The sequence below is a fragment of the Physeter macrocephalus genome, chromosome 7 (genome assembly GCF_002837175.3).
Source record: "Physeter macrocephalus isolate SW-GA chromosome 7, ASM283717v5, whole genome shotgun sequence".
Taxonomy (NCBI): Eukaryota; Metazoa; Chordata; class Mammalia; order Artiodactyla; family Physeteridae; genus Physeter; species Physeter macrocephalus.
Genome location: NC_041220.1, coordinates 72,636,910 through 72,660,779, shown reverse-complemented (window position 1 = coordinate 72,660,779; position 23,870 = coordinate 72,636,910). Strand labels below are relative to the sequence as shown.

The 23,870-nt window shown below is 41.6% G+C and overlaps 1 protein-coding gene across 1 annotated transcript in view; it reads left to right on the top strand.

Annotated features, from left to right (window-relative positions):
• SCD5 (stearoyl-CoA desaturase 5) overlaps positions 1 to 23,870 on the top strand; it is a 154,476-nt gene that overhangs the window by 90,250 nt on the left and 40,356 nt on the right. The window contains exon 3 of the mRNA XM_024115413.3: positions 16,776 to 16,981. Coding sequence (XP_023971181.1) covers positions 16,776 to 16,981 — 206 coding nt within the window. The remainder of the gene's footprint in view (positions 1 to 16,775; positions 16,982 to 23,870) is intronic.

Genomic DNA, 23,870 nt, shown 5'->3' with positions numbered 1-23,870 from the left:
AATTTTCTCCTAGTCAAATATGGACCCAGGTAAGGGATTCCTGCCATCCAGTGGTCTCCAAGAGTTCAGTTTTCACAAAGTAGCCAGGACTTTGGATTTGTGTTGTCATGTTCATGCACACACCCCTGCTGGCTGCAGCTGGGTCTCTTGTGAAGTCAGTCCAACCAAAAGCACCTGTAGATGCTTCAGTCCCCTCCCTTACTGTCCACATTTACTCATCAGATCCTAGTAAAGAGGCATTGGATTTCAAGCTGTAAGGGAGCTAAAGAAATTTAGTCTAAGTCCCCTTTGTTTTACAGAAGGATAAAGAGAGGCCCAAAGAATGTCAGTGACTTGTCAAAAGTCACACAGTTAGTTAGTGGATAGACCAGACTGAAACCTAAGTCTCCTGACCACAGCTCCCACCCCCACCGCCCCATGCATCTTTTGGCTTACCCATGGATGTTCTTATGTGATGCCCAACCGTGTGATTTGTAGACAACTTTTAATTTGGTCTTGCTCTTTATCCACCCCGACAGTCCCTGTCTTTAACTGGTATATTTAGACCATTCACGTTTAAAGTGATTATTGATATAGGTAAATTAATATCTACCATGTTTCTGTTTGCTATTCATTGCCCTTGTTCTTTGTTTCTTTTTTTTTTGTCTTTCACTCTTTTTCTGTCTTCCCTGGTTTTATTTGAGCATTTTATATGATTCTGTTTTCTTTCCTCTCTTGACATGTCAATTATACTTCTTTTCAAATTCTTTTTAGTGGTTGCTCTAGAGTTTGCAAAACACATTTAGAACTAGTCCAAGTCCACTCTCAAATAACGCTGTACCACTTCAGGTACTGCACTACTATTCCCACTTCCTCTTTCCTTTCCCTTATGACATTGCTGTCATTCATTTCACATATCCATAAGGTATAATCACCAAATTCATATTTGCTATTATTATCTCAAGCCAACTGTTATCTATTAGATAATTAAGAATAAGAAACTTGAAGATTTTATTTTACCTTCATTTATTCATTCTCTAACACTCTTCTTTCTTTATGTAAATCTAAGTTTCCAACCTATGCTATTTTCCTTCTCTCTAAAGAATTTCTATCATTTCTTGCCAGGCAGGTCTACTGGTGACAAATTTCCTCAATTTTTGTTTGTCTAAGAAAGTCTTTATTTCTTCTTCACTTTTGAAGAATAACTTTGCTGAGTACGGAATTCAAGGATGTGTGTCTTTCTTTCAACCTTTAAAATAATTTACTCCACTTTCTTCTTGCTTATATGTTTCTTAAGAGAAATCTGATGTAATTCTTATCCTCACTCCTGTATAGGTAAGGTGTTTTTTTCTCCCTTGGGTTTCTTTCAAGATTTTCTTTTTGTCTTCACGTTGAATATGATATGCCTAAGTATAGATATTTTGCTATTTATCCTGCTTGGTACTCTCTGACCTTCCTGGATCTGTGGTTTGGTGTCTGTCATTAATTTTAGAAACATTTCTTTCAGCTGTTATTACTTCAAATATTTCTACTGTTTGTTTGTTCCTCCTTCCCTCTTGCCCACTCTCCTTTTCTCTCTCTCTCTCCCTCCCATACTTCTTTCCTTCTCTTTTTGGTATTCCCATTACACACAACTTATACCTTTTATAATTGTCCTACAGTTCCTAGATATTCTGTTCCATCTTTTATCTTCACATTTCAGTTTGGGAAGTTGCTATTGACAGCAACTTAGTCTTCAATTAGTGATTCTTTCCTTAGCCATGTCCAGTCTAGTGATGAGCCCATCAAAAACATTTTTCATTTGTTACAGTTTTTCTGACTTCTAGCAGTTTCTTCTCATTCTTTCTTAGAGTTTCCATCACTCTGCTTATATTACCCATCTGTTCTGGCATGTTGTCCACTTTTTCTATTAGAGCCCTTAGCATATCAATCATAATTGTTTTATTTATTTATTTTTAAAATTTATTTATTTTTGGTTGCGTTGGGTCTTCGTTGCTGTGCGTGGGCCTTCTCTAGTTGCAGCAAGTGGGGGATACTCTTTGTTGTGGTACACAGGCTTCTCACTGCGGTGGCTTCTCTTGTTGCGGAGCATGGGCTCTAGGTGTGTGGGCTTCAGTAGTTTTGGCACGTGGGCTCTGTAGTTGTGGCTTGGAGGCTCTAGAGCACAGGCTCAGTAGTTGTGGTGCACGGGCTTAGTTGCTCCATGGCATGTGGGATATTCCAGACCAGGGCTTGAACCCATGTCCCCTGCATTGGCAGGCAGATTCTTAACCACTGCGCCACCAAGGAAGTCCACCATAATTGTTTTAAATTACCAGTCTGCTAACTCCAACATCTCTCTCATATCTGAGTCTGGTTCTGATGCTTGCTTTTTCTTTTAAGATGGTTTTTTTTTTGCCTTTTGGCATACTTTGTAATTTTTTGTTCAAAGCTGGACATGATGTACTGGGTAATGGGGACTGAGGAAATAAGGATTTAGTGTGAAGTTTTATGCTTATCTGGCTAGAAATTAGGCTGTGTTACCTTGTGCTATAGCTGTGGTGGTTTCCTCTAGTGGCCTTGTTTTTGTCCTCCCTTCGCTGTCTCTGGGCTTTCCTAGAGACTTCTTCTTAAACAGGAGTTAAGGCTTTTAGTTCTTTCAGTCAAATCCCCTGTTATTGTACAGGAGCCCTATCGACATGGAGGTGAGGGGGAGCATCCTCAGTCCTGTGACTAGGTCTCAGTCTTTTGTTGAGCTGGAGCTGAGTATTTCCCTCCCCCCAGGTTAGTCAGGCTTTGGTAAAACCCTAGTTGATTAAGCTCTGGTAAAATCATTTCTCTCGAGGACAGATCTTGCTAAGGGAAACAGAGAGATCTGCCTTGAATTTCAAAGTGGTTACCTTTCTCCCCTTCCTGCTGGAAGAGCAAGGGGATTTTTGTCAGTTGATCATAGTGAGAACCTGGTAGGGATCCTGGAGGTAAAATTCATGAAAGTGTCGGGGCACCTGGACTGCCCCCTAGGAGCTTTTAACTCTCAAGCTCGTCCACGCTAAACCTCAGCAATTCATCAATTACACCTTAAAGTATTCCTACCCATCCTGGCACCAGCTGCAGACTTCTCTTGGACCTCTGCTCCTGCTAGACTGTGGTTCTCCGTAACTGCCTGTCCGTCTCTCTAGTTTTTGGTGCAGCAGTTTGCCCCATGACCTCAATTCTCTGACAGATCTAAGAAGACTTGTTGATTTTCAATTTACTTGGCTTTTTTTTCTTGTTGCAAGGATGGAAGTAAATACTTCCAAGCGCTTTACATGTCAGACTGGAAAGTGGAAGTTACCGTGTGATTCATAAATACGTCAAGTGAAACACAGGGTCATGGGCCATGAACTTTGGCAGGTATATAACAACAAAACAGCAACAAATATTGAGCACTAACTACATACCAGCACTTCATTATGTATTTCAGTGATCTGACAATACCTGTACAAAGGAGATACTGTTATTTTCCTCATTTGATAGATGAAAGAAAGAGGCTATGTAACCTGTCCAAGGACATACAGATTTAAGACTAAGACATGTAGAAGGGGGATGAACGTGCAGGCTGCTTGACTCCAGAGGACACACTCTCACTGCAATGCCCTAATGCCTGTCCCAGGATCAAAGTGTCTATTTGTCTTTTCATTCGGTAAATACGTGCACTAAGCATCATTCCCAGCACTGGAGAAAAAGACGGAGAAGGTCCTTATCCCCATTAATGTGTATATTCCAGTGGGAGAGAGAGCAAATAAATAAGCAAACGAATAAACAAGTTTATTCAGAGAGAGAGAAGAAGATGAAGAATTTAAACACAGTGATAAAGAATGCCAGGGAGGGCGGCTTCTTTAGAGAGGATGATCAGGGAAGATGTTGTCGCTGAGGAAGTGACATTAGAGCTGAGACCTAAGGGAGAGAACAGGTATGGGAAGAGCATTCCAGACAGAAGGAGGAGCTGGAAGTGGGAACAAGTATGGTGCGTTCAAGGAGGAGCAAGATGGCCCTTGTGGCTGGTCCAAGTGAGTGAGGGAGAAGATGGTCATAGGAGAGACCCGCGAGGGGGGCAGGGCCACACCAGTGCAGGGCTCTGTCAGGCATAGCAAGCAGTTTGCATATTATTTTAAAAGCCCTGGAAAGGAACTGCAAGATTTTAGACAGGGGAGCGACATATGCCTCATACATTTCAATGGCAAAAGTGAGCCTCAGACCACCGTCATGAGACCTGGGAGATGTTGTACCAGATTCAGCATGGTGGACCCACCCCCAAGGCTGGGTCTCCATGGGGGGATCCTGTCGAGGAGGGAGACTACATGTTGAGGCAGTGCCCTTGAGGACGGCTCAGGGTGTTAGCAGCAGCATGGAGTGGCGGCTGGTTAGAAGGAGAAAAAAACATGCCGCGGACTCAAGAATCTTGAAGCTTGCATGGCGCCCCGTGCAGGTCTGACTCTCAGGGCAGAGATCCCGTTTCAGGGTGTGCCCTGAACCACCCTAAGCTTCAGATGTACAGCCCTTCTTCCACACGGCAGAAACAGGTTCACCTTCCTCTGGCAAGATGGGTGGATGTGGTTGGTTTCCTCCTGCTGTGTCAACAGGCCACAGGCCTGACGGGGTCCTGACCCCGATGCCCCGAGAAGCCTTCCTGGTGTGGTTTTGGAAGATGACTTGCACACCTGCCTCACATCATCTCCTTCCACAGCATCTTGCCCTCCTGGGCACCTTTGGAGTCAAGTAGAAAGGACAAATAGCTTGGCTGTCTCTGAGCTCTGGTGATATGTGGATTCATCAAAGTGTTGTTGTATACATGCTGCTTTGTGACTCCATCAGTACTGTGGGATACTCTGACAGATGACGGGGTGGAAGTGGGAAGCAAGAGAGAGAAGAAACTCTCCCGGGGCTGCTGCATGAGGCCCAGCATTTTCCCTCTGTGCCTGCCTGGTAGGATTAACCACCCTTCCTACCAATAAAAATGTCCCTTTTAAAGTAGAGATTAAGATGGCTCCACCCCCCCCTAAGATGCTTCACCTCCTTCTTTGTTGTGGGTCTAGGTCAGTGGAAGCAGGTGACATGAGTGAAACCACCTCAAGGGAACGAAAAGGTGATAGCCTGGGGTGTCCTGAGAAGAGAGAGCAATTCTGTAGATGGACATGCCAACCAGTAGGGCTAGTCCATCTCTCATGTTGCCCTCCCCAAATATAACAGAGACTCTTTATACAAATCTTACCCTCTTTGTAGTACAATGGATGAATTCTTGATTAAATTTAATCAAGGTGATTAAATTTCGTAAACAAAAAATGATATACTTTAAAGGCATACAGAGAGTTTTTATTGAAAGAAATACTTGGTAAATAAAGTCGAGGGTATTTTTGCAAACAAATAGCTACCAGATTTTTACATGTTAATTTGGTTCCACACCTATATTGGATGAAAGTTACTCTTATTTAAGATGAATTCCACCTGCAGTCCTGTCAATTTGGAATCTATTCTGAAACATATTTTCAAGCTAAATGTTTCATTCTGCCTTCTTTTCACACAGAAGATGTTTAGTAGCGCACAGGCAGGGCATCCCCTTATCCATGTTCTTCCCCTACTGCCCCCAGCCCCCTAAATCCCTACTCGGCCACTAGTCTCTCCTGGAACCACAAAAGGTTGGAGCTGAGGGACCTTAGAAACTAAGTCTAATCCCTTTTCTAACAACTAACAACTAAAAAAACTAAGGGCCAAATATCTGTGAATATTTTTGTTTGTTTATTTTTTCCACACTGTCTCCAGAAATGCTTATGGGAGTTGAAGGAGACTGTGTCACAATGCAATTCCTTGACAAGCTACTTCTTCCTGTACCTGCCACCAAATATTTGGGCTCAGCTAGCATGTTGTCACTGCTTATTCTTCATTCCACTGCTATCCTGCCAGACACTCTTATGTTGCTGCTTTCTAGGTTTCCCAACCCACTGATTATTTTGCATTTTGGATGATTTCTCTCCCAGCTGCCTTCATTTGCATTTTTCCTAAATCAGATCTCATTGTGATCATTTCTATTCATATTTCTAACCTCTTTAGATCCATTTGTGTTATTTCTCTGTCCCCAATGATGTCTGCAGCACCTCCTAACTTGGCACCAGCCAAAAATGTTATTAAATGTGTACGCCTTGTTCCCAGTCATTAATGAAGGTGCTAAATAAAGCTAGATCTAACAGATCCATTGGGGCCTTCCATTAGCTGCCTCCCCCGACCCCATCCCCATAGATATTGAGCTGTTTTTCATCTTTGGTTCTTGTTTATTAAGGTTCAAGCTTTTCAATCATCCTGTCCTAGTTCCTACTAGCACCAATCAGAGCTCTTGTCACACAAATGTTTCAAGGATGCTGTTTTACATGCTTTATTAAGCTCCAAAGGTACGATAGCTGTGGAAGTCATTGAATCAACAATTTTAATTAACGGTAAAATTTATAGTTTCATATGCCAGAGGAAATTTTTAGCCTTGCTTTTAAAAACTCTTCTAGAAGGCAGACACATTTGATTATCTTTATCTCTCCTATTTATTCTTCTATAGCTTTTTGTGTAAATCTGCTGGTTAATTCTCTTTGAATTTAAAGGTGCATAAACCATTACGTGCTTGTGAGGAACACAAGTGATATATATGAAATGGCCCTTGTCATGAGGAGCTTATGATCGGATAGAGCAGGCTAGACCTAAGTATAATGAGGAGGGACTCCAACCAGACAATGTGGAGTTAAATTGCTTGGAAGCTTCAGACTGACTCTTAGGGCTGCAAAAATAGGATTATGAATTAGGATGTTAAGATAAAGCCTAATGCAAAGGGGAAGTTTTGTGCTGAAAACTCAAAAGGTAAAAAGGATTTGTATAGGCAAGGAAGGAGTGGGGGAACATAGGGAAACATCTGAGCTGAGGTAGAGAGAGAGGAATGATCGTGACATACTGTGTGGGGTCTCGGAGCAGTAGAAAATCGGTCTGATTGAAGAAAGAATCTGACTGGTGTAGCCTCAGTTTGCAAATCCAGTTGGCTGTATGGCATCTCTCCTTGGATGTCTCTTAGGCATCTCAAAATCAATGTGCCCAAAATTGAAGTTGTGACTCTGCCCTCTCTCGCCAAACTACTTCTCTCCTAGTTTTCCCCACCAGAAATCTGGGTGTCATCCATGATTTCTCTAGTCCCCTAATCATCCCTCATCCGACCTTTAAGCCAATCTCTTTAAGTTCTACCGCTCAGTTATATCTTGAATCTGAATAATTCTCATTTCTGCCACTCTCTAGGCCAAGCCATGACTGTTTCTTGCCTGGACTACTACAAAAACCCCAGCCCTTGCCCCTCTCCGTACCACAGCCAGAGAGAACATACTGAAAATTAAACCACTCTCTAGCAAGAAAAGAAAATCTTTCAGTGGCTGAGCATTGCCTTTGGAATGAAATCCAACCTTGTTATCATGGCATAGAAGCCCTGGTGTGATCAGGCTTTATACACCAGTGCTCTGTTTCCACACCACATGGGTGTGCTTCAATACAGTTGTAATACTAACCATTTGAGTTAGCTTCAGATCCACAAAGAAAAGCCCCAGTCCTCCACATGGATGCCCGTGCTTCAGATCCAGCCACGAGCAGGGGTCTCCAGGCCCCCCGTATCTACAGATTCAGGGCTTCCCACAATTCCCTCATGTTCAGTAATTCTCTAGAACAACTCACAGAACTGAAGAAAGTGCTATACTTACTATTACAGTTTTATTAGAAAGGATACAAATCAGGACCAACCAAATGGAAGAGACACACAGTGGGAGGTCTGGGAGGTTCCCTCATCCAGAGTTTTCTCGCCTCTCCCCGTGGAGTCAGCTCACCTCACCTTCCCTGCACATCAGTGGGTTCATCAGCCAGGGAGCTCCTCTGAGCGTCAGTGTCCAGAGCTTTTACTAGAGTTTTATTAGAAAGGCGTGATTGATTACATCACTGGCCATGTGACTGAGCTCAATCTCCAGTCCCCTTCCCCTACCAAAGGGCCAACCCTCTAATCACATGCTTGGTCTTTCTGGTGACCAGCCCCAATCCTGAAGCTATCCAGGGGTCCCTACTGAGTCACCTCATTAGCAGAATGATGTCACTCCTATCACTCAGGAAATTCCAACAGTTTTTGAATCTCTGTACCAGGAACCACTGGGGACAAAGACCAGGTATATCTTCATTTCACCACAAAGCCTCCCAGACCTCATGTGGCACTACTCTTGCCCTCCATGCACAGACATGCTGGTCTTCGCTTAGCCCCTGGACTGTGCCACGTCCTTGCCTCTCCCTAAGACAAGTCCCTTCTCCCTGTCTCACTCCCACCCAACTCCCACAGCCTAAGATTACCTGATCAGAAGGTCCTCGCCTATCTCAGTGTCACCCTTGTATCTCCCCATACTTATTTGCTGCATTGCACCTGATTTTATCTATGTTTGTCCCCTCCATAAAATATAAACTGTATGAGGACATAGCCTTGATTGTCTTGTTCCTTCTTTATCTTCTAGCACATACCAACATTCAGTACATATTTGTCAAATTAAAGAATAAGTAAAGGGGGAAAGTTAAGAATATTCAGGCCAGTTGAAGCTATTTGATTGCTAAGAAGAAGAAATGTTTAGGCTTGATGAGAAAAGTAATACAGAGAGGTTGTCAAATCAGAAGCAAGAGAGTGATAGGTTTGGGGGGCATATGAATACGGGGAGTATGATTGCAGTGTACCAAATGTATTGTGGAGGGGAAAGGACTAGAGGCAGGAGGCTTTAGAGGGCTATTACAGGAGTCCTGGTAAACTGATGAAAGTCTGAACAAGGGTGGTGGTGTAGGAATGGAGTGAAAGGGGAAAATCTGAGATTTTTAAAGAAAGATGCCCTTGACAGGTTTTTTTTAGCTTTAACTTTTTATGTTGAAATCGTTTCAAACTGACAAAAAAGTTGCAAAAATACCATGAAGAGCTCCTGTACACCCTTCACCCAGACTCATTAATTGTTAACACGTCGCCTCATTTGCTTTATTATTCTCTTTCTTTGTCTATGTGTAGTATATGCAGTCTTCTTGTTATTTATTTCCTGAATCATTTGCAAGTAAGTTATAAACGTCATGCCTCTTCATCCCTAAATACTTCAGTGTGCATCTCCTAGTGGGAAAGACATTTCACAGGAACACAGTACATGTGCCAACACCAGGGAATTTAATGTTGATACAATACTATATTCAGGATCCTAGCCCAGGAACCAGTTCAGGATCCTGCATACCAATGAGTTGACCTGTCTCTTTAGTTCCCCTTCATCTGGCATAGTTCCTTGGTCTTTCTTTGATGTTATGACATTGACATTTTTGAAATGTGCAGACCAGTCATTTTGCAGAATGCTCCTCATTTTTGGTTTGCTTGTGTTTCCTCATAACTACACACAAGACTGTGCATTTTGGGCAGGAATGCTACATTAAGGATCCTGTGTGCTGAGCATCAAACAAGAGGCACATGGTATCACTTTGTCATATTATTGGTGGTATGAACGTCAATCCCTCAGTTAAGGTGGTGTCTACCCGGTTTCTCCACTGTAAGATTACTATTTTTCCATTGGTAATTAATGAGTAATTTATGCTGAGATCCTATGAACCTATGTAATATGTTTTTTTTCATCAACCTTTTACCCAATAATTTTAGCACACCTTGGTGAGTCTTGCCTGAATTGGTTATTGCCATGGCACCTGCAAAATGGTGATTTTCTAGCTCCATTATTTCTTCTGCATTTGTTGGTTGGTATTTTACTTCTTGTTTATTTATTTATTATGGGCTTGTGGGTTCTTGTTTTATTAAATGGATTTTAATACCTTCCTGTTATTATTTGTCTTAATGCCCCAAATTATTCATCAAATTACCGCAGTTTGTTCAGTGTCAGGCACTACAGACGGACTCCTGTGTCCTTTTGACATGTCCCCATCAGTTTTTGAGCAATTCCTTACTTTCTGGCGTAACAAAATATACCAAGTTCCTCTTGTGCTTTTCCTGCCTTTGTCCCGGCACCAGCCATTTCACCAAAGAGTCCTTATTCCTTTTTAGTGGGGAATGGTATTTAAAAACCAAGATCTGGGAGTGAGATGTGTCCATGGCTACGGGGCTGTCATTGTTTTCCAGGCCCTTTCTTCCCCAAAATTTTGACTTATGGAGTAAAGGAGATCTAGGTTAGGAGACTAAACAATGGTCACATCATGAACCAAAATCCTCCAAAACCCAAACTGGGAAGATTCACAGAAGGCAAACTAGTCTACCAAGAGGATTACCCAAGCCATCTTTAAAATGTTTGTTAAAAATGTGTTTTAAAAAATATGTGTTGGACTTCCCTGGTGGCGCAGTGGTTAAGAATCCACCTACCAATGCAGGGGACACGGGTTCGAGCCCTGGTCCAGGAAGATTCCACATGCCATGGAGCAACAAAGCCCATGCGCCGTAACTCCTGAGCCCGTGTGCCACAACTACTGGATCCTGCACTGTTAGAGTCCGTGCTCCGCAACAAGAGAAGCCACTGCAGTGAGAAGCCCGCACACCTCGACGAAGAGTGGCCCCCGCTCACCACAACTGGAGAAAGCCCACTCACTGCAACGAAGAGCCAACGCAGCCAAAAATAAAATTAATTAATTAATTAAAAATATAAAATAAAAAATATGTCTTACTCAAATACATTCTCGTTGTAAGGGATAAATACTGGAGTAACAAAAGAAAATATGAGACCCCCTTTCTTACTTTACAGTCTTTAAGTTTTGTCAACAAACACTTCTTTAAACTGCTAAAGTTGGCTTTTCAACATTTGCCTGGCTCCTAAAACCTCCCCAGGCTGAGTGGCACAGGAGGACTAGGCAGCAAGTGGGGACTTGTTCTCTCAAAGCTGCAATTTGCCAGGTGGTGAAGACTGCTGCCAGACTTTTCTTGGGGACTTTCTGGGCTCTTCTTACAGATTTCCAGTATTATCTGGAGGGAAATCAATACTGACCCAGTATCAAAAGTGGGGAAAGCACCGAATGTTCTTCACTGTTTGAATAGTACAGTGTTGGCATCTGAACTGGGGGAGATTAAATTCAGACCCCAGAGACTGAGATAAAGTCTATTTCAAATGAGCCTTAGGGTCCCTAAAGAGTGGAGGCCACAGCATCTTTCCCTCTTTGACCCCCTTGATAAAACGACTCTTTTCTCAGACAGGACATCATTACTCACAAGACACAAACACACACACACACAAACATGCACACACACACGCATATACACACGTTCTACTCTAAAACTTGCCTATTGAAGCTAACATGTTGGTCCTAGTTTCTTTTTCACTACTGACTGAAAACAAAGATGTATTATGAATACAAGTGGAATTCCCTTTGGCTATGTTTTGAAGCCACCTGGTAAACTTTCCCTTTTGGAATTTTAAGCAGCCACACAATTGAATTAGGGGACAGAACAACCACACTGGTGTCTGGTCAGAAGCAAGCATCTGTTTGCAGCTATGCTAGGGGAAAGCCAGTCACTGGTTCTGGTCTCAGATCTGTTGACTGGGACAAGCTAAATGCTGTTTAACTTGGCCTTCATCTTGCTACCCAGAGCAAATTACGTGGGCCTTACAAGACAGTTTCCCCTATGGCCATTTAAAGGACTTGATTCAAGAATTTATTCTGAACATAAAAGGAAGTTGGGGAAGAGTAGTTCTGACAGAGTGGGTTGCTTCAAAATCTGCTTCAGTGGAGCTTTTGAGATTGATTACCTTTGCTCAAGTCCCAGAGAATACACAAAGGTTGCACTTATGGAGAAAAATCACCACATGATCAATTTCAATTTCTATGGTCTCAGCAGGGATCCCATTTAGGGATATTATCTATGATGGAGAGTGAAGTAATAGAGGTACAAGACAAAGGATGGGTTTAAGTGAGGGCACTGTCACCCTGGTTGCAGTGTGATTGGTTGGTTAGTGCTAATAAGAACAAAGATAGGAGAAGGGTGACATAAATACACTATCGTGTAAAACAGATAGCTAGTGGGAACCTGCGGTATAGCCCAGGGAGCTCAGCTTGGTGCTCTATGATGGCCTAGATGGATGGGATGGGGTTGGGGGATGAGAGGGAGGCCCAAGAGGGAGGGGATATATGTATGCATATAGCTGATTCACTTCATTGTACAGCAGAAACCAACACAACATTGTAAAGCAATTATACTCCAATTTAAAAAAAAAGGCAGAAAAGGTAACAGAAAAAAAAAGATATATCACTGACTGGATTACTAGATGAATATTATTGCTTCATAGTTTTTCCTAACCTGGGGCTGATGGCAGAAGCTGGGTTATTTTGATTCCGGGGTATAGAAATTTAAAAATAATCTGTTTCCCTCATATTACAAAAGAAAAACTTGATCATTATGACAACGTAGAAAATACAGACAAACTGAAAGAAAAAATTAAAAATCACCCACTGCCCCACTCCCTACGGAGAACAACTGTAAACATGTTGACTTATACTTTAAAATTTTTCTGTGCTTAAATACATATTTTTATTAAGAATGCATTCATTACTGCATCTTTTATTTTGAAAACTGTCTTTCACTTAACTACCTTCTACCTCATCTCTACATGTCAATACTACAATATCCCTTTTTGTGAGTTTTTAAATACAAAACCAACAGATGCTCTTGTTAAAAATTTCTGAGTATAGAATAAAATGTAAAAGTATTTCTCCTACCTCCCAGTCTTACCTCCCCTAAGGTAACCCTAAGACTTTTCCTTAATATTTCTCTTTGGAAACTTTCTATGTACACACATGCACGAGCGCGCGCGCGCGCGCACACACACACACACACACACACACACACAGAGTATTCAATTAACTAATGTATCACAAGGTACAAAGTCAAATCCTGTTATGTGGAAATTCAGGGTTTTTCCAAGTTTTCACTTCAATGAGCATCCTTGTGATTAAGTATTTGCACACAGCCATGATTATTTCCTTAAGATAAACTCCAGAAAACTAACTGCACAATTTTAGCACTTTTAATACGTGCAGCATATTTGCCCTTCACATGGTTTCTGCCAATTTCTCACGCTCACCCATAATCAACATTGAATTTTTAAAAAATCTTTAAAAGTATAACACATATAGAAAAGTGTCCAAACCATGGGTTAGCCCTGTCCAATATGGTAGCCACCAGCCGCATGTGGCTGCTGAGTACTTGACATGGGGTTGGTCCAAGTTGAGGCGTGCTGGAATTGTAAAATACAAGCCCAGTTTTGAAATATGGGTACAGAAAAATATCATATAAAATATATCATTAATGATTTTATGCTAATAATATATTGAATGATATTTTGGATGTAGTATGTTAAGTAAAAATATATGATTAAAATTGATTTTTTACTTGTTTATTTTCACTTTTTTAGTGTAGCTACTAGGAAAATTTAAACCACATATGTGGCTCACAATTGTATTTCTCTTGGACAGCACAAAGTAGGACATGGTATGGCTTCTTGGGTAATAAAACCTGCCACTGAGGGGTATGTATACCCCTGATTGGCTCTCTTCCTCTTCCTCTCCTGCTCCCCCGACCCCACCTCTGCCTGTGCCTCAGTTAGAGCTAGCGCTCTTAGAACTAATGTAGCTCCCTTCACCACAACAATTCTTTGTCAGGAGTGATCAATAAACACAGGGTGAGTGTCCACTATTGAAGGTAATGGGGTATTAAGACCGTGATCTACCAGAACCGACCGTTAAGTACAAACTCGAAGTTACAAGTTGAATCATTTGTTAATTGATTTGTTAGAAAGTGTACGTACTTAGGCTTCAGGAATTGCTGCTGAGTCCAGCATCATGCCCCTATTAAAATGTGCACACAGAGCCTGGACAGACGGAATACGCACACTTGACAAGTCAGTTCATTGATGGAAGGTCACCATCTCTTGTCAGCCCTCAGCTTTCCCTTCCTCACATATTGACTGTACTAAACACACCCTCGGTACACACACCTTTTCATCAAACACAAATGCTGTTCCCAGGTTGGCTTCCACACCCAATCACTTAGGGGTAGAAGCAAAATGCAGATAAGTAGGAAGAAAAAGGCCCAGAGACGAGCATGTGAATCTTACTTCCTTTCTGCCCTATTGTTGGCTTACATCTTGTTCTTTGAGTCACTTTTTCGCTGGACTCAGCTTTAGAGTTTTAAAAAAAAAAGATTTTTTAAAGTACATCTTAAAGTATTTTTGCCTTGATTGTATGCTCAATTATTTGGAATGTGGCCCAAATCCTTGCTTGATTCCACTGCTTCAGTCAAAGTAGCTTCTGTCTGGAAGGTATTAAAGTAAGAGGGATTAAAATAAAGAAATATCTCTGTTCCAACTTGTCCTCCTCATCATTCTTTTATTGTTCTATCATGCTTAATTTTATGAGAATAATGTTTCTAGCCCTTTGGAACTCTCCACTTAGAGTTTTTATAAAATTGCATTGCAATAAATTTAAGAACCAACATAACAGTTTAACAAGGAAAATGAGACTTCTCTTTAAAAGACTCTCCCTCCCCTAAACTTGAAGAATAAGGGAAGTATCTTGTGGAAACGAGTGTGAACTAAGAACCGAAGGAGCACCATCTCTGTTCCATTATTGGTTTGACTTACTAGATGAACTTGAATACATGTCTTCTAAACCTTAATTTTGCCATCTGTGGACTAGGGACAGAGAGTTCCCCCTCCTTCCTATGTTTAGTTGGGTTTGCAATAAAATCAATAAACTGGATGCAAAAGTAATAAATTATTCCTTGGGCTGCAATGGTCTTGACGTTTGAAATTCCTTCCGGACTCCAGATTCTGTGATTATAAATAATAAGTGCTTTCACTCTTTCCAACCACTGTGTTTCAACACACTGGTAAAATTTAAAGACCTCTTTCTTATCGCAGTAAGCCAGGCTACAATTTTTTTTTTTTTTTTTTTTTTTTTGCGGTACACGGGCCTCTCACTGTTGTGGCCTCTCCCGTTGCGGAGCACAGGCTCCGGACGCGCAGGCTCAGCGGCCATGGCTCACGGGCCCAGCCGCTCCGCTGCATGTGGGATCTTCCCGGACCGGGGCACGAACCCGTGTCCCCTGCATCGGCAGGCGGACTCTCAACCACTGCGCCACCAGGGAAGCCCCAGGCTACAATTTTTGCCTTACACAGATTGCTAAGCACTTTTTTCCCCTCTTTATATTCAAAGCTGAGCATATACTTCTTAAGGTCTTTCTACCTTCCCTCTTTCTGTCCCATTACCCAAGGGTTAAGCAAATTTTAAAAGTTTTCAATGGTGCTATAAAATGAACAAGGTTGAGTTGCCTTCCAGCAGCACTGGGTGAGCCAGAGAGACAAAAAACTCCATGAAATATTTTTTGGTTAAAAAAACTTAAAACTTTGAGGATAAAACAGTTCTCTCTCTTCTCATCAGCATGAAGCCAATATCTGTGAAATGGCAGATTCCTAATGAAAGCATGACTAAGTACTGAATAGTAAGGTATAAAACATTATTACCTTTTTTTTTTAAAAAAGAGCTTATACACTATATATATTTATTTTTATTTTCATTATAGTTGGCCCTTGAACAACTTGGGGGTTAATCCATCTATAATTTATCGTTGGCCTTTCCTATCTGCAGTTCCTTTACATCCTCAGATTCAACCAACCTCAGGCCGTGAAGTGTACTATAGCATTTACCATTGAAAAATATCCGTGTATAAGTGGACCTGCACAGTTCAAACCAGTGCTGTCCAAGGGTCAACTGTAATTTTCCTATCTAAAGCACTACTTCCCAACCTAATTTGTTGTCTCAAAGCTTTGAAAGCATTATCAGATAAAAACAAATCTGAGTATACATTGAAAGTTTATAGATCTCATTGGCCCATGGCTATAGCTAAGATTTCATTAACAGTGTCAGCTGAAATGCTGCCCTGATAGCTCACCCAGGACCTCCAGCTCCTGTCACCAGAGGGTCAACAGGCTGGTCCCCCATGTGTGTCTGAGCCCCACCCTGTCTGTGGGTTTGGCAGAGTCTGCTGGACTCTGATGCTTCTCCTTCCTTGGGCACCAGAGTCTCTCTTGGGTTTCCAGTGAGTGCCACCTGCCCCTCAGGCATTGCTGCTTCTCCACGTTGTAGATTCGGCCAAGTACACCAGTTTCCTCAAGGACCCGAAGTCCCCTCCCCTCCTTTCTGTGACACACTGTTAGAGCAGTCCTCAAACAATATTATTTGTGCCTCGGTATTTTGCAGAGATTTGGTGAAGTACCTCTTTGTGTTTTTACTTACTGACTTCCTCTTTGCTGTGTGTTGGACACGAACTCCATCAAAGTGGGGGAGGGAGGGCAGAGAGAGCCAGACCAAGAACTAACCCCCTTCCATACTCAAGGTTACACCTCTCCTCTGACCACCAAAACTTGAGGACAGATGTCTCTCTTCTTGACATGAACGATCTCCCAGGAGACTTCGGTAACCAGAACTTTCTTCAGGTTTCCCCACTAGTTCACTCAACAAGCCTGAACCTCCTGCAGTGGGCACATTCCAAAGACAAGCTAAGATCCCCACTAAGTGAGGATGTACTCTTATTTGGATGAAAACCACCCCAGACCAACCCCCAGGGATTGAACTTGAGGTTGAGAGATTGCCGTCGAGGGTGCGAGCAAGTCTAAGTCAGTGATGAGGAGAGGGGGTGGGGCGGGGGGAGGGGAGGCTGAGGCACTTCGGGGAAGGCGCCAGGGTGTTTTAGCCCTTCACTCAGCTCTGCATTCTCTCTGCAGAACGACATCTTCGAGTGGTCCAGGGACCACCGAGTCCACCACAAGTACTCGGAGACCGACGCTGATCCCCACAACGCCCGCCGGGGCTTCTTCTTCTCCCATATCGGGTGGCTGTTTGTCCGCAAGCATCGGGCCGTTATCGAGAAGGGGAGGAAGCTTGACGTCACCGACCTGCTGGCTGATCCTGTGGTCCGGTTCCAGAGAAAGTAAGTGAACGGACACCATCGATCGTCCCTGAGGGACAGGACCTGGAGACAGGGCACAATGGGGTGCAATAATATCCCCAAACAGTTCTCCGCATAGCACTTACCCTGACAATGGGTCTTCTTGTCAGGATTGCTGTCTGTTTATTCATTCCTTTTTATTTATAAAAATTTTTTTATTATATATGTATATTTTTAAATTAATTCCTTTTTGATCATTCCGTTTTCCCCTGTTCACACATTTGTTTCGAATTTGAACTTGATTTTGAAATGCATTGCCTTTAAGCCCACTTGTCATTTCCTTCAGACCTACCTGAACTACTGATTTCGTGGAATGTTTCTGTAGTTGTCCTCGCTCGCTCATTCATGTTTCCCTGGGGTAGCGAGGAGGAAAGAGAGGACTTGCTTATTTTAGTGACACACTTGACTTCAACAGGACTGGACTCCCTCCAGGTCCCCTGCTCTGTTCTCCCTGAATTCTCTTGTAGTGAGGCCTCTTCTCCCCCCACCCCTGGAAATGGTAACACCAGTAGGTTTCTGTGCAGAGAAAACGTGACCATGTAACAAAGAGCCTCAAAATGCTTGTGTGCACTAATGGTGTCAGCTGAGCGTATTCAGTCCGTCAGCGTTTGCAGGGTGGATCTACGTTCAACAAGCGCATGGTGAAAGCTTGCCTGTTATCGTGCTGGCAAGTGGAGGGCGACCACGGTTCACGTTTTAACTAGGGAGCTGGCCTGGGCTCTATCCATGTTGGTCTGGATCTGTAAAGTTGGCCACAATGAGAGCATTTATAAATGGGCTCGTTGCCCCAAAGCAATGGATTTATGTGCAAAGAGGGACAATTTTGGGATCACACTCTGGTGAGAGCCTTGAGATAATATGGTGAACAAGTGGTCACTGGACACCATCTGACAGGCAGGAGTCATTTGAGGACTCATTCCAAACAGAATCTCCCGATAATGGAAATGGAGTCTGTGCCTTTGACACAAGAGATCCTTGCACGAGAGGAAGTATGGCTGAGAAACGTGCTCATTTTCCCCTCAGTGGATGGTGGGACAGGTTGCGAAGGCTCACACTTGGGCTCCTCCGGGTCCTTGCAAAAGGATTGACCACTCTAAAGCTCAGTTTCAGCTGTAAAATGGGAATAACAGTAGTACCTATCTCTCACAGCTTTTATGAGGACATAATGAAAAAAAATGTATGAGAAATGCCTGGCATTTATATAGTAAGAGCTTAGATTCGTGATGTCTCTTATTCCACAGGCAGCGGCAACTCCAGAGGATTCCCTGTCTTTCCACACCCTGCTTCTGTTGGCTTCACCATAGGGTCTTCTCTGTGCTCCTCCATACAGCTCTTTCAGGTGGACGCAACCAGTATCAATAGCCAAAATTTTATAGTAGATGTTTTCAATTTACAATTAAATGACTTGTTGATTTTGATTTTTCACCATGAGAGTAAAAGAGGAAAATCTGCAAAATTCAGGAAAGTAGAAAGAAACTCATGTGCGGTCCTAACACACAAACACAGCCACGGTTCAGATTCTGTAGTATCTCCTTCTATATTTTATGTGTATTTTTGACATATTTTACATGATGGCAGTCGAACTGCTTATGTAATTTTATGTCTTGCCTTTTAACTTCAGATTATATTGTAAGCACCATTATCAAAGGCTGCATGGGTTCACCGTTTGAGTGTCATCGTTTATTTAACCATCACTCTGTGATGGGATATGTATGTCATTTCCAATTTTGTGATATAAATGATGTTGCTATACAATTAGTAATGCTTTGGGACAATCAGACCTTAGATTAATTTGAAGAGCTCAGATGAGGAGGCAGAGGATCTTCTGTTTTATTCCTGAGAACCAAGCTGAGAATAATAGTCTGGGTTTCTCTGACCATAAAAATGGAAGGTTTTTTTCATCTTTTCCCTTTAAAAAAATATGGTAATCTGATTCATTAGGTGTATACTCATGGTACCTATATCCAAAGACTATTGCTGAATGCAGGCAGAAGAACAAAGGCTATTTCGGCATGTTCCTTGAATAGTTATCTGAGAACATCTTTCATCGCCAGTCCAGTGACCAAAGGAGATTGTAGCTATCAGAAACCACTCACTCATATTATCATTTCTTATATATCATTGAGCTCCTGCTAGAAATCGGTGCTGAGGATACGACCTTAAAGATTGGTCTCAGTTCCCCCAGAATTTGCAGTCTAGCAGGGAACCCACAAATTAACTTACAGACAATTATGCTTTAGAGAGAAGAGTGCTATAATAGGGTAGAATAAGGCACCATGGGAACACAGAAAATGGTCTCCTAGCCCACCCTACCGGCTGGAACTAGCTTCTAAGCCAAGACCTGAAAGATGAGAAGATGGTAGATGAGGATGGGGACAAGGATATTTATCATGTCTGTCATTTCATAGAACTATATAGAGCCATTGAACTTTGGTGCTAGGAGGGACCTTACAAATCAGTTAACCCATGCCTTCCATTTTTTCCTATGAAAAAACTAATAAACGAAATTTAAATAGAAAGTTGGGGATAGAAGTTCTGTCAGTCTATTTGGGCTGCTATAACAAAAATACTATAGCCTAGGTGGCTTACACACAAACATTTATTTCTCACAGTTTTGGAGGCTGGGAAGCCCAAGATCAAGGCACCAGCAGATTCGGTGTCTGGTGAGAGCTCTCTACCTAGTTCATGTTCATAGATAGCCATCTTCTTGCTCTGTCCTCACACTGCAGAAGGGGCAAGGGAACTCTCTGGGGTCTCTTTCATAAGGGCCCTAATCCTATTCATGAGGGCTCCACCCTCATGACCTAATCACCTCTCAAAGGCCCTCATTGCATTGAGGATTATGTTTCAACATGCAAATTTGGGGGGGACACAAACATCAGTCTATAGCAAGTACCTACATCTCAGATTATTTGCTCAGTGTCCTTTGGATTATGCCTCGTTGTCTGAAAGGAGCTCAACAGTTCTCTGAGGTGTGGGTGGACACTCATGTCCTTTGGTAATTATCCAGCCTAGAGAACGTGGAGATCCGTAATCCAAAATGAGGCTTAGAATCACGAACTAAAGGAAGAGAGCTTCCAAGATACACAACAATACTGTGGCCATTTGGGCATTTTTCATGTTCGTGAAGCCAGGTTACCAGCCCTGACAGTCAGGCCATGTGGAGGAGATAAATTCCTTAAGGAATAAGTCCTTGCACTTAGGGGTGGGAGCTAGAGTGGTCAATCCCATCAGCAATGGCACTGTCATATCAGGTCTCAGACCCTGCTACCCTAGGCTGAGTGGGGAGCTTCCTAAGAAATAGAGAAAGGTGCCCAGCTCATTTGGGACCCAGTCCTGGGCCATTTCAGTGGCACCCCTTAGAGAGTCCGTTTCTCTGTAATCCTCCTAGGGCAAAATTCCCTGTTCCAGTTTCGGTGGCCGGGGTTTGTTGCTGATTCCACTCCCTCCTAGGGAGCAATGTTTGTACAAAGAGACCCAGGTAAACACTTGAAGAGTTTCCTCAAACAGGCAGATGTGTAAATGGGAGGGACCCAGGATCTGGAGACTCCTCCTTCAGTCAGAACACTTAGCTTTTGCTTGTCTGTAAAGCTTTTGATTTCTCCATCGAATCTGAATGAGATCCTTGCTGGGTAGAGGAATCTTGGTTGTAGGTTCTTCCCTTTCATCACTTTAAGTATATCATGCCACTCCCTTCTGGCTTGTAGAGTTTCTGCTGAGAAATCAGCTGTTAACCTTATGGGAGTTCCCTTGTATGTTATTTGTCATTTTTCCCTTGCTGCTTTCAATAATTTTTCTTTGTCTTTAATTTTTGTCAGTTTGATTACTATCTGTCTCGGCGTGTTTCTCCTTGGGTTTATCCTGCCTGGGAGTCTCTGCACTTGTTTGTTCTGTATTTCTTCTAGGTCTTTGTTAAACATTTCTTGCATCTGCTCGATCTTTGCCTCCATTCTTTTTCCGAGGTCCTGGATCATCTTCAATATCATTATTCTGAATTCTTTTTCTGGAACGTTGCCTATCTCCGCTTCATTTAGTTGTTTTTCTGGGGTTTTATCTTGTTCCTTTATCTGGTACATATATGGACTTTGGGAGAAGTTGCCTCTATACCTGTGTGTGTGTGTGTGTGTGTGTGTGTGAGAGAGAGAGAGAGAGAGAGAGAGAGTGAGTGAGCAAGGGAGAGAGAGAAAGAGAGAGAGAAAATACATCAACTTCATTAGTATCATTTTTCTTTCCCCACATTGACCATCCATTTCTATGTGTGAAATTCCCCTGGCAAGATGAGGAGACAGTTTCTCAAATGTCTGGAATCTGAATACTTCAAACACAAGCATGTTAGACATATTACTCAATAGGTGTCAATGAATTCTTGAACTGCTGTTTGTAAAGTGTTATCTTGGCTTCATTGTTGATGGCAATAAAGGCATCTTCATGTATCTTCGAGTCACTTCAGTAGCCAATAATAGCTGCCGTTTATTAACTGCCCACTATGTACTTACATTATGTCTTTATACACATTCTCTCTGATCCTTTCAATAACTCTGTCATGTAGATGATGGTACCTGGATTCTGGACTTGAATTCTAAAGATTCTGGCTCCGCATGGCCTTGATTAACCAAGTCAAAAAAAAATAGTATATGTTTGCACTAAATTATTCTTTCCCTAGTAAAATATTACTTTACTGCCAAAACTGAGAAGAAATCTTAGCTAGTTTTCATGTAAATTTTAAATAATTACATAGAAGTCAAAGCAAGATTCGAATGACATTTGAAAGATTAGATTGACAAAATGAAAGACATTTTGGTGCAAGTAGATATCAGTCTCACTAATATTTAGACATTATCAATTCCTGGCTCTCTTTCTAGACCATGTAGAGAATAGTGTTTTAATATTTGCTTGGAATAAACAGTCCTTTAAGTCATGTATACGGTTACAGCCCCAAAGCTTCAGCCAGTAGACAGCAACCCTTATAAGAAACTTCTATTTAATCCTTATTTATTCTCTAAAAAGTTAGATCTATTACAATTGGCTTATGCATCAGAGAAAAAGACTCCTTTTGCCTTTCCTTTGTCTCTTCTTTACCATATAGTAGAGCAAAAAAAGTGGAAAAAGTTTTTCATAACAGAAAATTCATTTTCTAGTTATTACTTCTTCTAACAATTACCTTATAAAATTTCTCTAATCTCTTGAAAATTAGTTAAAATTTTGATGTATAACCTTCTAAACTTTTTTAAATGAATCATGCTGTGTTTTCTTTCTACAAAAATGTATTCATACTCTATATACTATTAAAATAAGAAAAAACATATTTAATATTTACCTTAATTATTTCCTTTCCAGCCTCTTTATTGTGTGTGTGTGTGTGTGTGTGTGTGTGTGTGTGTGTGTGTGTATCCTAATTGCCATTTGATATCATCCTGCCTGAAGAACTTCTTTTACCATTTCTTGTAGCACAGGTTTATTGGCAATAATTCTCAACTTTTGTTTGTCTATAGGTCTTTATTTTATCTTCATCTTTGAAAGGTATTTTTACTGGACATAAAATTCTGGATTAGCAGGGTTTTTCTTTCAGAATGATAAGATGTCAATCTTGCCTTGCATAAGATCTGAGGAGTCTGCTGGGATTCTTAGTATTATTCCTCTGCATGTATTGTTTCTTCTCGCTGCATTCAAGATTTTTTTCTTTATCTTTGGTTTTCAGCACTTTGACTCTGAGGTTTGTTTGTTGTTGTTGTTGTTGTTTTTCAATTTTATTTTATTTATTTTTTTATACAGCATGTTCTTATTAGTTATCCATTTTATACATGTTAGCATATATATGTCAATCCCAATCCCCCAGCTCATCACACCACCACCACCCACCCCTGCCACTTTCCCTCACTGGTGTCCATACATTTGTTCTCTACATCTGTGTCTCTATTTCTGCCCTGAAAACTGGTTCATCGGTACCATTTTTCTAGGTTCCACATAAATGCATTAATATACGATATTTGTTTTTCTCTTTCTGACTTACTTCACTCTGTATGACAGTCTGTAGATCCACCCAAGTCTCTACAAATGATCCAATTTCTTTCTTTTTTATGACTGAGTAATATTCCATTGTATATATGTACCACATCTTCTTTATCCATTCGTCTGTCGATGGGCATTTAGGTTGTTCCATGTCCTGGCAATTATAAATAGTGCTGCAATGAACATTGGGGTGCATGTGTCTTTTTGAATTATGGTTTTCTCCAGGTATATGCCCAGCAGTGGGATTGCTGAATCATATGATAATTCTATTTTTAGCTTTTTAAGGAACGTCCATACTGGTCTCCATAGTGGCTGTATCAATTTACATTCCCCCCAACAGTGCAAGAGGGTTCCCCTTTCTCCAGCATTTGTTGTTTGTAGATTTTCTGATGATGCCCATTCTAACTGGTGCGAGGTGATACCTCACTGTAGTTTTGATTTGCATTTCTCTAATAATTAGTGATGTTGAGCAGCTTTTCATGTGCTTCTTGTCCATCTGTATGTCTTCTTTGGAGAAATGTCTATTAAGGTCTTCAGCCCATTTTTGGATTGGGTTGTTTATTTTTTTAATATTGCAAGAAGATCTTGCTGTGATTTATGTCAAAGAGTGTTCTCCCTATGTTTTCCTCTGAGAGTTTTATAGTGTCCGGTTTTACATTTAGGTCTCTAATCCATTTTGAATTTATTTTTGTGTATGGTGTGTTCTAATTTCATCCATTTACATGTAGCTGTCCAATTTTCCAGCACCACTTATTGAAGAGACTGTCTTTTCTCCATTGTATATCTTTGCCTCCTTTGTCATAGATTAGTTGACCGTAGGTGCGTGGGTTTATCTCTGGGCTTTCTATCCTGTTCCATTGAT